The following is a 12,833-nucleotide window of genomic DNA, read 5'->3' as shown; positions in this document are numbered from 1 at the left end:
AAGAAAAATGCAGTTTAACTGTTAGTGATCTTACTGAAAAATTTATTTTGTGTAGTCTAACTGGGAATCATCATTTTTTTTCTTCAGCTGTAGACTGCTGAGGACTCAACTGCTACATACATTTTGTAAAATCACATAAATATTACAGAAAACTAGTTTAAACATGATATGAAGCTACAAATTATACAGAAGCATTTAAAGTTACATTTATGAAAATCACTATCTATAGCAGAAGCTACGCAAGCAGCATAAATGCCAAAAACCTTATAAATGTATAGTAAAATGCTTCTTTGTGTTCAGAGAGCATAAGGTAAAGTGTTTAATAAATTATGTCATATGTCTGGTAGATTTCCCGCCAGTTCCTTCCCACATTTAACAACACCAACCAAAATAAATTTTTTTGACAAATATTTTGCCAGTGAAAATAAACAGCTCAAACAATGACCAATATTAAATTATATAAAACAGATCTAATACAATGTAAGAAAATTTGAGGTGAAATTCCAAACGTTTAGTATGCTAGAAATGTGCTCCAGAAATAAAAATATACTCTGGTATTAACCGTCACAGTATATAATTTGGAAATACTTCTGTGCAATAAAATAAAATCTGTTTGAACTATGTTATTAATAAAAATGATCTACTGCAGAAGATCCAAGCTTGAAAAAAATCAAAATTGCAAATAAAAGAATTACTGAAACTAGTACAGAGACCATGATCAGTCAGAAATTAAAAAAAGAGAGATTTAAGAGATGCCTGGGGCTAGCATTACCAGTAAATTATTTATATGGAAAACTGTAAAAAAGTTAAAAACATCTTCATTAATGTGAGCTGTCAGTCCAGTATGAGAGGAAGGATTGAGTTAATTACAGACTCGGCATCGAGCTTCCGGTACAGATGGTATAGAATGATCTTGAAGGTGAGGAAGGAAGATTTCTGGCCCAAAACGTGCTGTAGATGTTAGATGAGAGGCTGATTAATTATACATGTGGCAGGGGAGTAAGGCAGTATAGAAATTGGGAGAGTATCCTGAACATATGCAGGAGACCATATTCTAGGAAAGGGAAATAGATGGGCTGTTTATGCAGAGTTGAGGCAATGGGTGTGAGATGTTGAAGTGTGGAAAGTAAAGACTGTACTGATAGATGTGGAAAGGATAACACAAGGACTGAGGGAAATAAGAGAACCATAGAGACAGATGGAAATGCCAAGCTATGCAGCAAAGGCTGGGCATAATTCTGACAAAATAAATAAATCACAAAGTATGGCAAAATGAGCAGAATGGAGAAGAGAGACTGGGAGGAAGGGCTGAATATGACAGGCCAGGATAGGATAATTGTATTGATGAAGAATAAGTAGGGTTGGAAGGATAGTGAGTAAATGTAAGTAGGTTTGGAAGGTATTAGAGTAAAAGTGGGGATTATATTAAGGTAGGAAAGATTACACAAGTCAAGATTTTTCATTACCGATAAGTTACAACGTCGAATGGAAAATTACATGTAAACTGGCATTACATATAATGTACACACATATTTAGGATGGAAATAATGCAATAAATAAATGAATATAAATATATATATATATATATATATATATATATATATATATATATATATATATATATATATATATATGTGTGTGTATATATATATATATATATATATATATATATATATATATATATATATATATATATATATATATATATATAGGTATATATATATATATATATATATATATATATATATATACAGGTATGTACACTAGACATCCAGAAACCTCATTTTAACATCTGTGGAAGCCTTCATATCCTGGAATATCTACATTAATTATCAACCATGTATTAGCAGCAGAGAGCAATGTAATACTGCAAATGGTCTATATGTCTTAGGGGATATATTGCAGACAGCATAGATCTAGTAAAAGAAACAGGATTCTAGCTAATACAAAGAAACAGACTGACTACATAGCAAGCAAATATTACGTATTCTCAAAATCCAAAATCTCAGAATCCGAAACAACACCTCCATGTTTCAAAAAAACTTACTTTGCGTCTAGAGTTTTGTTCCTTCATGCCACAAAATAAGTACAAATAATAAAAAATACATAAATACCTGTAAGTACTATATGAAGTACTGGGGAAAAAAGAAGGAGAAACATACATAACACATACAAGGAGGTTATTGAGTTGGGGAAAACTGATATGACAAGATGTGCTGGGAAATAAATCAACTAATACCACATTTAAAGTGTCAGTATGTTAGGCAACGCTGTCTGGTTCTGTTAGTAGCAGTGGTCCCTAACACAGAGTGGTACTAATGTTATTCTGAACACTATCCTGAGTGTAATGACTCCTGCTGCTTCTGATCTCATACTTGCAGTGATTTCTAATAGGAGGAAATAGGAACATTGTATCCCCTGAAAGATACATCCGAGGTTGCAGTGCTAAGTTTCAGCCAGGTGTCAGACAGGGCTAGAATATCAAGGTCGCTTAGGTCCAACAAATCATCTACGAGTGGTATTTTGTTTCTTGCTCATGTTCATGTGTGCTATCATTAGCTCACCAGGGGGAGAAGGGTGATGTCCAGGGGTGAAATGTAAGATGTTCTACAAAGATGGTCCAGAAATGAGCTGAATGTTATCAGTACAAGTAATTCCTTGCAATTTTATATTGCTTTTGTATTTCATCCAGGGTATTGTCTGCAATAAAGATTTTTTTTGTTTAAATAGATGAGGGTTATGAATACAGTTTTCATTTTTAAGCGCAGAAGTATAATATCACCAATAGGGGGAGTGCTAGTTATGAGAGCAGGAACTAACCGTAGTAGCTCAGATACTCCTGCAGTGGTAAGACTATAAGAGTAAAGGCAATACTAAGTTATGAAAATGGCTGGGTACCAAGTTAGGATGGTGTCAAATCAGTCACATTACTAGGACAGGAGAATGGGAGGCATAATATGTGTAGTATGTGTGGGTTTGGACTGTGATTTGTTGAAAGAGAATATAGGTGTGGAAAAACTTGGAATGGATGAGTAGAGGAAAGGGATGGTGGGATTTATAAGAAGTCTAATTCAGCTGCAAATCACCATAACCATCAATGCTAGCCAAAATTCACAAGATTGTAGGTTATAAATGCCCATAGTAACTTCATCCAGCTTTCAGATTACTGCAGATAGGAAATTTGCAAAAGGCTAGATTTGTGGCCTGTCACATTCCACCAGCTGCCACCTCTTTATTTAGCAAAAAAAAAAAACTCTTTGTAGGTTATAAAGCACGTATTAGAGGGTATACTATTATTTGGTGTCCTAAAATACAAATTTAATGACAATGATAATGAAAATTATTTCAGTAGTTCATGCATGTTAGGTTTTTACACCAATTAAAGTTAAGACTCTTGTATTTTTGGCAGACATCAGGAAGGTGCATAGTTATTTCATTTCAGGACTATCAAACCCCATGGCAGATAAAAGCTTTACCACATGTTAACATCAGCAATGCTGTAATGAGATGTAAGGAGGTGCATCCACAAGTCCATTACCTGACTGTCAGAGAAAGAGGAATATATTTTAATATTTAAAAGTATTTTAGAATGATTAACTTATGCTTGTTCAAGTTGACACCTTTGTAAATAGTTTTATTTTAATTTATTGTTATGAAGTGTTTCTAATTGTGTGATTAATTGGGTCTATATTATATATTCAAAGTTTCAAAATTTCGAACCTCATATGTTCGACAACATATGCGCAAAACTTGAAACCTCAAATATATAATAAAAAAGTAAAAAAAAAACTTACCTTAATGCTCTGAGCACCCCCACACCCCCCTACTTAAATATACCAACTCCGAGACAGCACTTCAGTGCACAAAATGGAAATTTCCCCATTCTGTGCGTATGTAGCCATTGCTTTTCACCTTCGAAATTTTCAAAGTTTGATCATATGGTGTCGACAATATGACATTCGAACTTTGAAACATTTGGCAATTTAATCGGGACCCGATTAATTTGTTTAAAGTGTATGTTTCTTTGTTTTCTGTCATGAATTGTTACATTCATTTTTTTTAAAACTCAATGAAAATATTTGTGAAAAAAAAAGAAATGATATATAAAAAGGAAGACCAAACACATTAATTAGAAATGTGGTCAAACTGTGTACAGTAATAGCATGTTTGTAGGAACACATTAACAGTGAAATGCCATTGCCACTTATTTTACAGGAATGATGAATTACAAAGTACTCAGTCATTTCTTTTGTATCACTCAAAGAGGTATTAAAACTGAACACTCATTTCCAGAAGGCCCACAATAGTAAGAAAGTAGTCACTATTTTAGAATAATAAAGAAAGAAAACATCTTAATTGTGTCTAATTATGTCATCACAGTTATGTATCTAAAATTGTCTAGCAAAGAAAAAGATTATAACCAGTAACAGGCTGGATGTAACGGAGCTGGTTCTTAGAAAAAGTAAAACTGGGCAAAATTTTGATGCCAAGGATTACTGTGTAGATCAGCAAACACACTCAGACTTGTGCCATTGTCTGATTCAATAAATGAAATTGCTTTGTTAGTGGGTGAATTGAGTTATATATTGCCACCAACTGACACACAGTATTCCTTTGGCACATACAAGTGCGGCAAGTTTAAGCAGTGGCGCTTTGTATCAAACACTTCAAATGGTCACGAGGGTACTGAATTTTCTGGGCTGCAAACAGGTACAATTGTAATTCACAAGGGGTAGTTTACCTGGCAATCTATGATTCTTGCCCAGGTTTTTATGTAGGGAAAATTGTAAGAAAGCTGTAAAGAATTTATGAACATTGTTTGGCTATCAAGAAGAAAGATACTGTTAATGCCCTAGCCAAACCTTCACTTACATGTGAAAATTTCCAGAAATTCCAGATTTTTATGCTTGACTCAGTAAGCATGAGTGACTTCATTGGACACTACAATGTCCAATTGGAATGCTGTGAGTCTAGCTGGCATATAAGGCTTTATGCTGATAAACCACCTAGTCTCAACAAATCCATAAACATTAAATGTTTTCTTGTGGTGCAAAGGCTGTGAGATGACATTAATGCTGTTATAGGAGTATTAATATTTCACATTTGAAGTTTTTCAAGTCTATCCGAGGTGGATGATAACATAAATTAAATTAGAACAAACCTTTAAATGCCAAACAAAGTAAAGGAAATAATGAGCAGGCAACGGATTCTTCAACACTTTATTCTTGTAAGCGCTTTCACTGACACCAGTGTATCAGCTTCTTCAGACATTTTAGTCTGAAGAAGCTGATACACTGGTGTCAGTGAAAGCGCTTACAAGAATAAAGTGTTGAAGAACCCATTGCCTGCTCGTTTTTTCGGTAACATAAATGAAACTATAAGACTGATCATGAGTTAGTATTATTGGTTGGATTGAATCATGTGATTACATGACATTGTTTTTAAAGTCCAGTTTATACCTGTTTTTTAACTCTGATGAAGTTCTAGTTAAATAAAAGAACAAAAGCAAACAATCTGACATATATGGAGAATGTGCTAATAGTAAAACGTTCAGTGTAAATACTGTGGAAATGAAAAATAAGTGTCATCCTTTGAAAGACAGTATGTGGTTTATGAAAGCAAAAAAAAAAAACAGATCCGATGGGCTCATTTGCATAAGTACTGTAATATAGTTTGACTATTTTTGCTTAAAACATTTTGAAAACACTGCAGGAATAAGTGTAGCACTTGCTGATACATTTCCTTTAATGTTTTGGTTTGACATGAAAATTACATCAAGAAGGAAAGATAAATAACTAACCTTAGGGATTGTATATCCAAGAAGCGTAACTTCCTGGGACACACTGCGCAATGCCAAGGAAACAGCCTCCTTAAAACGTAAAACTTCATGCTGCACAGCCTGGATATAAGGAAGCTTGGATCTGTCCTCGTAGCAGAGCTCATCTGCTTTACTGTCCAGCATCAAGCAAAGCTCACTGTAGCACTTAGCTGCATACAATATTAATAACACAGATTAATGGAATATGCACTAGACTGACACATTTTGCTAGGTGAAAGTAAAATCAATAACCATTAAAGATCACAATTCAATAATGCAGTACAGGAATATTTTAATTAATATGTATTCTAAAAAATGAAAGTAAATGTCCTAGCTAATTCAAGAAAAAATTATAAAAACATGTATGTAACACAGTTCTAGCTTATTTAGTTTAGGTGTTAACACTATATTGTATTAGAATGCAATGAAAAATACACAACAGCATCTGAGGTTCTCATAGCTTTGTAAGATATATTTTTTCTTTGTTACAGTGTTGCTACTCTTGTAACACAGAATCCTAAAACACATGCCATGTAAGGGAACATTTGTATTTCAGACATTCATGTTGATAGTTGTGTAGTGGATTTGTCACTCCTGCTCTTTCCCTGTTACGGTTGTGTCACTGCTGCAGGTTTTGTACCGCTACTGCAGAATAACACAAAAGTGCAAAGTGTGCAAGTATGAATGTGTGAAGTGTAGCTTCCCTACAGGTAGTTGAATGCACAAGACGTAACCTAACAATCACAACTGAATGAGTTGTAACTTTTTGCCTACTTTCTCTCTCATAGGAAGTCATTACTGGTATTTTCTTCTAATAGAGCACCAGAAGAGATGACTCTTCTTTAAGATTCCCATTTTTGAATGCATTCAACTGGTCAAAACCTCAACCCAACAGAAATCTAAAAAGAGCATGTTTGTTGAAATTAAGTTACACAACTGGGTGCATCCAGTCAGAGCTTCATACAACAGATAATTATCACTGAAGTTATGCTCATACCTCATAGCTACTATGATTTTGGCTCTCAGATTTAGCCTTGCTCCTAAATTTACAATGTACTTAAAGTCAGACCTATTTATTTTTTTTTATTTAACATTTCTTGACCAGGAACGTCCGATTAGGACAGAGCCTATTTTCAGCAGAGACTTGAGGAAGAAATGCTCCAGATGCATGCCTTGGGAATCTGGGAGGAAACTGGAGTACCCAGAGGAAACCCACACAAACGCAGGGAGGACATGCAGACTCCACACAGAAGGCACCCCAGTTGAGAATCAAACTGGAGAACCTCTTGCTGTGAGGCAATAACCTTAACTGCTGCACCACTGCACCACATTATTTGCAAGCAAATACATTATAAAATACATAAAGCCTGTATAAAGATTCACCACCACTAACTATATATGGTCTAGTATGTAAAGACTTTCTGGTGTGAAAAATAAGAAATTGTTCCTCTTTGTGACCTTCTGTTATGAATTGTAAAGGCCAGTGCTGTGATATTTAATATTTAGAGGGTGAAGGGGGTGGTTATGCTATGAATAAGACATGCAGGACTCTGAAGTATTAAAGTGCAAATGTGGACAGAGATGTAAATAAAACACACTATCCTTAAAAGTAACCATGTGTAATTACTTATTATTGCTATAGTGTTCTACATTATACAATGATTGCTAATGTATATGCCAAAAAAGCAGTGGTTGTTTGCCTGTATATGCTCATTGTAAATCAAGCAGCTCTCTATTGAAATGTGAGGTTTCCAAATGTCGAGTCAAGACATGCTGAAAAAATACAGAAAATTGCAGGAGAGCAGCAAATATCTAACATCGCTCTTCTCCATTAAACATTTTTGCAGTAGATGTAAGCCACTCCATCCTCCTGAACTTATATATTCCAACTCTGAGATCACTATACAGTGGAGAAAAGGAATTATTCCAAGAAATGGCAGGCTAAAACTTTGTGTATGTAAGTCTGTATGTTCTGCCATTCAGTATCCACATTTTGGGGCTCAGCAAAGTGGGTCCAAAGATTTCAAATTACCAAGCATTAATCAAAACAAAAGAACTCTTTCTCCATGGTCAAAGCATAAGAGGAACAAATAACCAAAAACTCAATGCTGGTTACATTGAGAGAAAAAACACATCAGAGGTTGAATACGTAAATTTGTTTAATGAAGAATAAATAGATTAACATGTTAAGTGCTTTCCTAATGAAAATCTACAGCAAGATTGAGTGGTTAAAAAAACACAAAGAAAATAACTTCCTGATTTAAATAATTTTTTTGAGTTTTCTACCTTGTGATGCTTAGAAAATGATAGAACTGCAACATGGTTTAAAAATAAAGGGGATATGTCAAATACCGAGACTTCAAATGAGAATTTTGTGTTACGCACTGAAACTGAGGAGGTAATGGGGCAGAGGCAAGGGATTAAGGCAGTGAAAAAACTCTGGACTTTCAGGTAATGTTGATATTCATAGTATGGGCATCTTTCACATTTTTAATTACAGCCATATTGATATTAGTCAGTAGCATTTTAATTTATTTTTTAAAGGTTTTATATTTATACCCTCACCAAGTATTAATATTGCTGATATCTTGCTGGAATAAAAAATATTCCTTTGTAAGCTAAATTTAATGATGTTTCTACAAATTATATTAAGCACCATACTAATGAGGGACATTACAAAGGAGAAGTATGTACAACCCCCTTGATATCTGACATTGCGTACATTTGAGAAAGCCTGTGAAGCAGAAATAAGGTCTAATTTTTGGTAAAAACTTCAAACAAAGATGTTTTAATCTGACTAAGGATGAAAGGACACTACTACATTTATTTATTTATTGATATTTGTTGACCGGGAGTGTCCGACTGGATGTAGGTCCATTTTCAGCAAAGGCCTGGGGAGAAAAGCTCCACAGTTAAAATAAACAGACAGTAGTTACATTGGATTGCATAGTGATTAACAATTTACATAGCAATTACTTACAACATATTTACAGATGAAGAACATAGTACATCAGTAGACAACTAGAATCTTTATCTGTGAAGTACATAACAGACATTATTAAAATAATAAGTTCCTGCTGTATAAGTACTAGGCTTATTAATACATGAAATTGCTTAAGATAAAACTGTTCACATCCTATGGCCAGATTAAAAGGAGGGATGGGGAATTGTTTTAATGGGCTATGATTATTGTTAGCCATATGGATATGATGTTAAATGACAATGTGCACAACAGTAGGGTTTGAAAAATAAAATCAATAGCGCATATAGTATAATTTATTTAATACCACATGATTTATTTTTACAAAAAGTTACTGACATTAAGTTGCTTAATTTAATTTTTTTGAAGGCTAAATCATCTACTTTTCCATCTGAATTTGTAATACCTAAAGTACATAAGGATTATATTCACTGCCTGTTTAGGTTTACACTTTTGGCAAAAGATACAAAAACAGAAACACTTGCCAAAATTGTAAACATGAAGGTGAAACAAACATGTCCTTAAATACTCATAGCATTTTTTTTGTCTGACATGGGCACTACAGAATGTGATAAAGTATTATTAGTCACTGCTGACATTAAAATGTATTTACATTGGGTTTATATCATATGAGCGAATTGCACAAATTGCGAACGCTCATAATATTGAATGTACTGGACCTTGAAGTGCTTTTTCTGAGATCGTGGTACAGTGAAGAATGGGATATTTGCCCTTTCCTCACTGTAGTGTGATCTTGAAGTTGGAATATATATTTAGTGGGGGGGGGGAGGCACAGCCCCCCACAATAGGAAGTTCGAGGTCCGGTACTTTCGATATTATGAGCGTTCGCAGTTTGTGCGATTCACTCATATGATATAGACCCTTTACATTTATACCCACTGTTATGGGAATGCAGTGATTTATGAACACAGTTTTTGATGATTCTCATGTTACTAGAATTGACAATAGCTGGATTGCCGAATGTATCTGTTTTAGATTACATTTTTTTTATTTTGTGGGGGATATATTATCATCAAAAGACAGGTACAATTAGTACACCATGTCATGCTAATATCATTTAACACATTGGGAAATACAAGTTGTATTTAATTCATCATTTAGTATTTGTATTAAAACTTACAGTTTTTGCAAGATATTTGTATACAATGGGTTGGAGACAATACAGAATGACTTTTTTTGAATATTTAAAATCAGCTACATTATTTTTAAGATTTACATAGTCACATTCAGGAGATTCCATTAAATTTTTAGCCACCACTATTTACAAGAATTTGATTATTAAACATTTTTGCAATAATATTTATTGTAAGTCTAATTTTTTGAATTCTTATATATTTTACTACTAATCATGCAAGGTGGCAGAAAAGGAACATTAATAAAGGGCAGATTATTGAACTGTCTAGATTAGTTAGTGATGATAATTTGTTTCTTAAAGAATTAGATTGTATAAATAATAAGTTTATGGGTAGATATCCACTAGGTATTGTCAATAGTGTAGCTGAAGATATTATAAAGAGAATGATAGAATTTATATCTTTATTTCAGAAAGTCATCATATAAGGATTTTAATAGAGTAATGGCTATACCCAGTATGTATTTTCTATATACCATGAAGGCAAATGAGATTATTTTAAAACATTGCAGCGATATTTTCTTTCATGATGTTAGCACTAAAAAATTGTGGATGTACTTTCTTTTGCATATAAAAAGGGATCTAACATGAAGACAATTTTTGAGAAGGCTATTAAATACAATAAAGAAAACAGAATGGCAAAAATGTGGTAGTTATGAATACTGTAGATTTATCTATGAAAAACATTTTGTAACTGTGGCAGGTTATGCTAAAACAATACAGTGTGTGGAATGTTGCAACTGTTAAGTCAGTAGGGGTTGTTTACATTGCTAGTGGCCTATCACTTGAGGCATTTATATAAGAAAAACTGAAAGTCAGTTGAGTTCTAGAATTTATAAACATCCGAAGCATATTAATTATTTATCATTTTAATTTTATTTGTGAGTATTCATCCTTCACCAACATCTCTACAACCCCTCCTCAGTGTGCTACCATCCCTTCCTCCCCTAGCATCCCTTGCCACCAACCTCCACCTTTCTCTATCAATCCCATCTCTATATCCACCATAAAAAAAAATTCTCCTAAAACTAAAACCTTGTTCCAATGCCCCTGATGAAATTTCTTCCTACTTCCTAAAAGTAGTTGCAGAAGCCATTGCTCTCCCTAGCAGCATACTAATTAATTGGTCTATCTCAGAAAGCCAGTCACCCAGCTCTGGAAGCAGGCCTTTATTATTCCTCTCAATAAAGGTGGCAATAATAATGACATCCTAAACCTTCACCCTATCACCATCCTATGCCCTATTTCTAAGCTACTTGAAAAGTGTGTACACCAACAACTCTTACCCTACCTCATCAATAATCAGATTCTTACCCCCACACAACATGGCTTTAGACCAGGTCATAGTACCTCCACTGCCCTCCTCTCCTTCCTAGAAACAATCAACAAAGCCCGCGACTCTGGCCATTTTGTATCCACTCTTTTCCTCGACCTCTCTAAGGCATTTGACACTATTTCCCACAACCTCCTTCTTACCAAACTCTCTAAACTTAACCTATCCCCTTCCTCTACCCAGTGGTTCTCAAGCTATCTCACAAAGAGTCAACAAGCCGTTAAATGGAAAAAAGCTACCTCACCCTTCCTTAATACATCCACAGACATCCCCCAAGGTTCCATTCTAGGCCCCCTACTATTCAACACATTCATAAATGATTTCTTCCAAACCATTCCTAACTCCAGTCTCATCCAATATGCCAATGATTCTACTATAATCTGTTCCTCCCCTTCTATCACAACTCTAAACAATCTAACACAAGCTGCCTTCTCTTCCACTGAACAGTAAATGCTCGACAACCATCTAGCCCTTAATGCAACCAAAACAAAACGTATGTTATTCAATGCATCCAAAACCTCTTCCCTAGACAAACAATCTTTCACAATTTCCATCAATAATAATACCCCCTATAACTCATTTCTGACACAAAATTACTAGGAATTATCATTGACAATCAACTAAAATTTGATAAGCATCTACAAGCAAATATCAACAAAACCCATAAAAAATTAGATATGCTTTACTGCCACAGTCACTTTATCTCTCCCACCACCAGGACTACATTAGCTAATACATACCTCATCCCATCCCTTTTATATGGTGCACCTATCCTAACCAACCTACAATCTTCCCTCAAAACAAAACTCTCATCTTGTTATAACAAAATATCCAACTTTGCAGCAGGTCATAGAGCCTCTTCTCACCACTTTAATTCCCTTCACCAACTAAGTTGGCTAGAATTACCAAACTCCCTCACATATACCCAGCTTATCCAAGCACACAAACTCATTCATAACCTGTCTCTTTGCTCCTTCCTAGCAAATACCTTTGAAATGCATAAACATGATAGACTCTTAAGATCCAATTCCCAAAACTTAATTAAATTGCATAAATCAACACATCCTGCTGGGAATCAATTGATGTCCTTCTCTCTTGCATGCCTCTGGAGCTCTCTCCCTTCTTCCCATTCGCACCACCAGCAGTCTCTCCTAATTAAATTGCATAAACCAACACAACATGCTGGGAATCAATTGATGTCCTTCTCTCTTACACACCTCTGGAACTCTTTCCCTTCTCCCATCTGCACCACCAGCAGTTTTTCCTTGTTTAAATCCTCACTGCACTGGCACCTTACTTCACCATGGAAATGCTCTTGCTCTCATCCAACCTAATTCTATCACACTTTCTTCCTAACTTTCCAAACTTTGTTGCCTGTCACTACCTCCTAAAGGTTTACATCCTTACCTCATTGTAATTCCCTAAAAAAAAAAAAAAAAAAAACAACTACTTACTGAATTAACCTGATGCAATTTTCCTAATGAAAATCTTTTATTTCTGTATTATGTAGCATCTATTTGAAATGGGAAATATGGGTTTGCAATATACA

General features: G+C 34.5%; 1 protein-coding gene across 1 annotated transcript in view; it reads right to left on the bottom strand.

Annotated features, from left to right (window-relative positions):
• LOC122809627 (cytochrome P450 2U1-like) overlaps nt 1-12,833 on the bottom strand; it is a 522,109-nt gene that overhangs the window by 359,873 nt on the left and 149,403 nt on the right. The window contains exon 3 of the mRNA XM_044081264.1: nt 5,801-5,988. Coding sequence (XP_043937199.1) covers nt 5,801-5,988 — 188 coding nt within the window. The remainder of the gene's footprint in view (nt 1-5,800; nt 5,989-12,833) is intronic.

This window comes from Protopterus annectens, chromosome 8.part0, assembly GCF_019279795.1.
Source record: "Protopterus annectens isolate FY-2018-M chromosome 8.part0, PAN1.0, whole genome shotgun sequence".
Classification (NCBI taxonomy): Eukaryota; Metazoa; Chordata; order Ceratodontiformes; family Protopteridae; genus Protopterus; species Protopterus annectens.
This window is presented reverse-complemented; position numbering and strand designations above follow the sequence as displayed.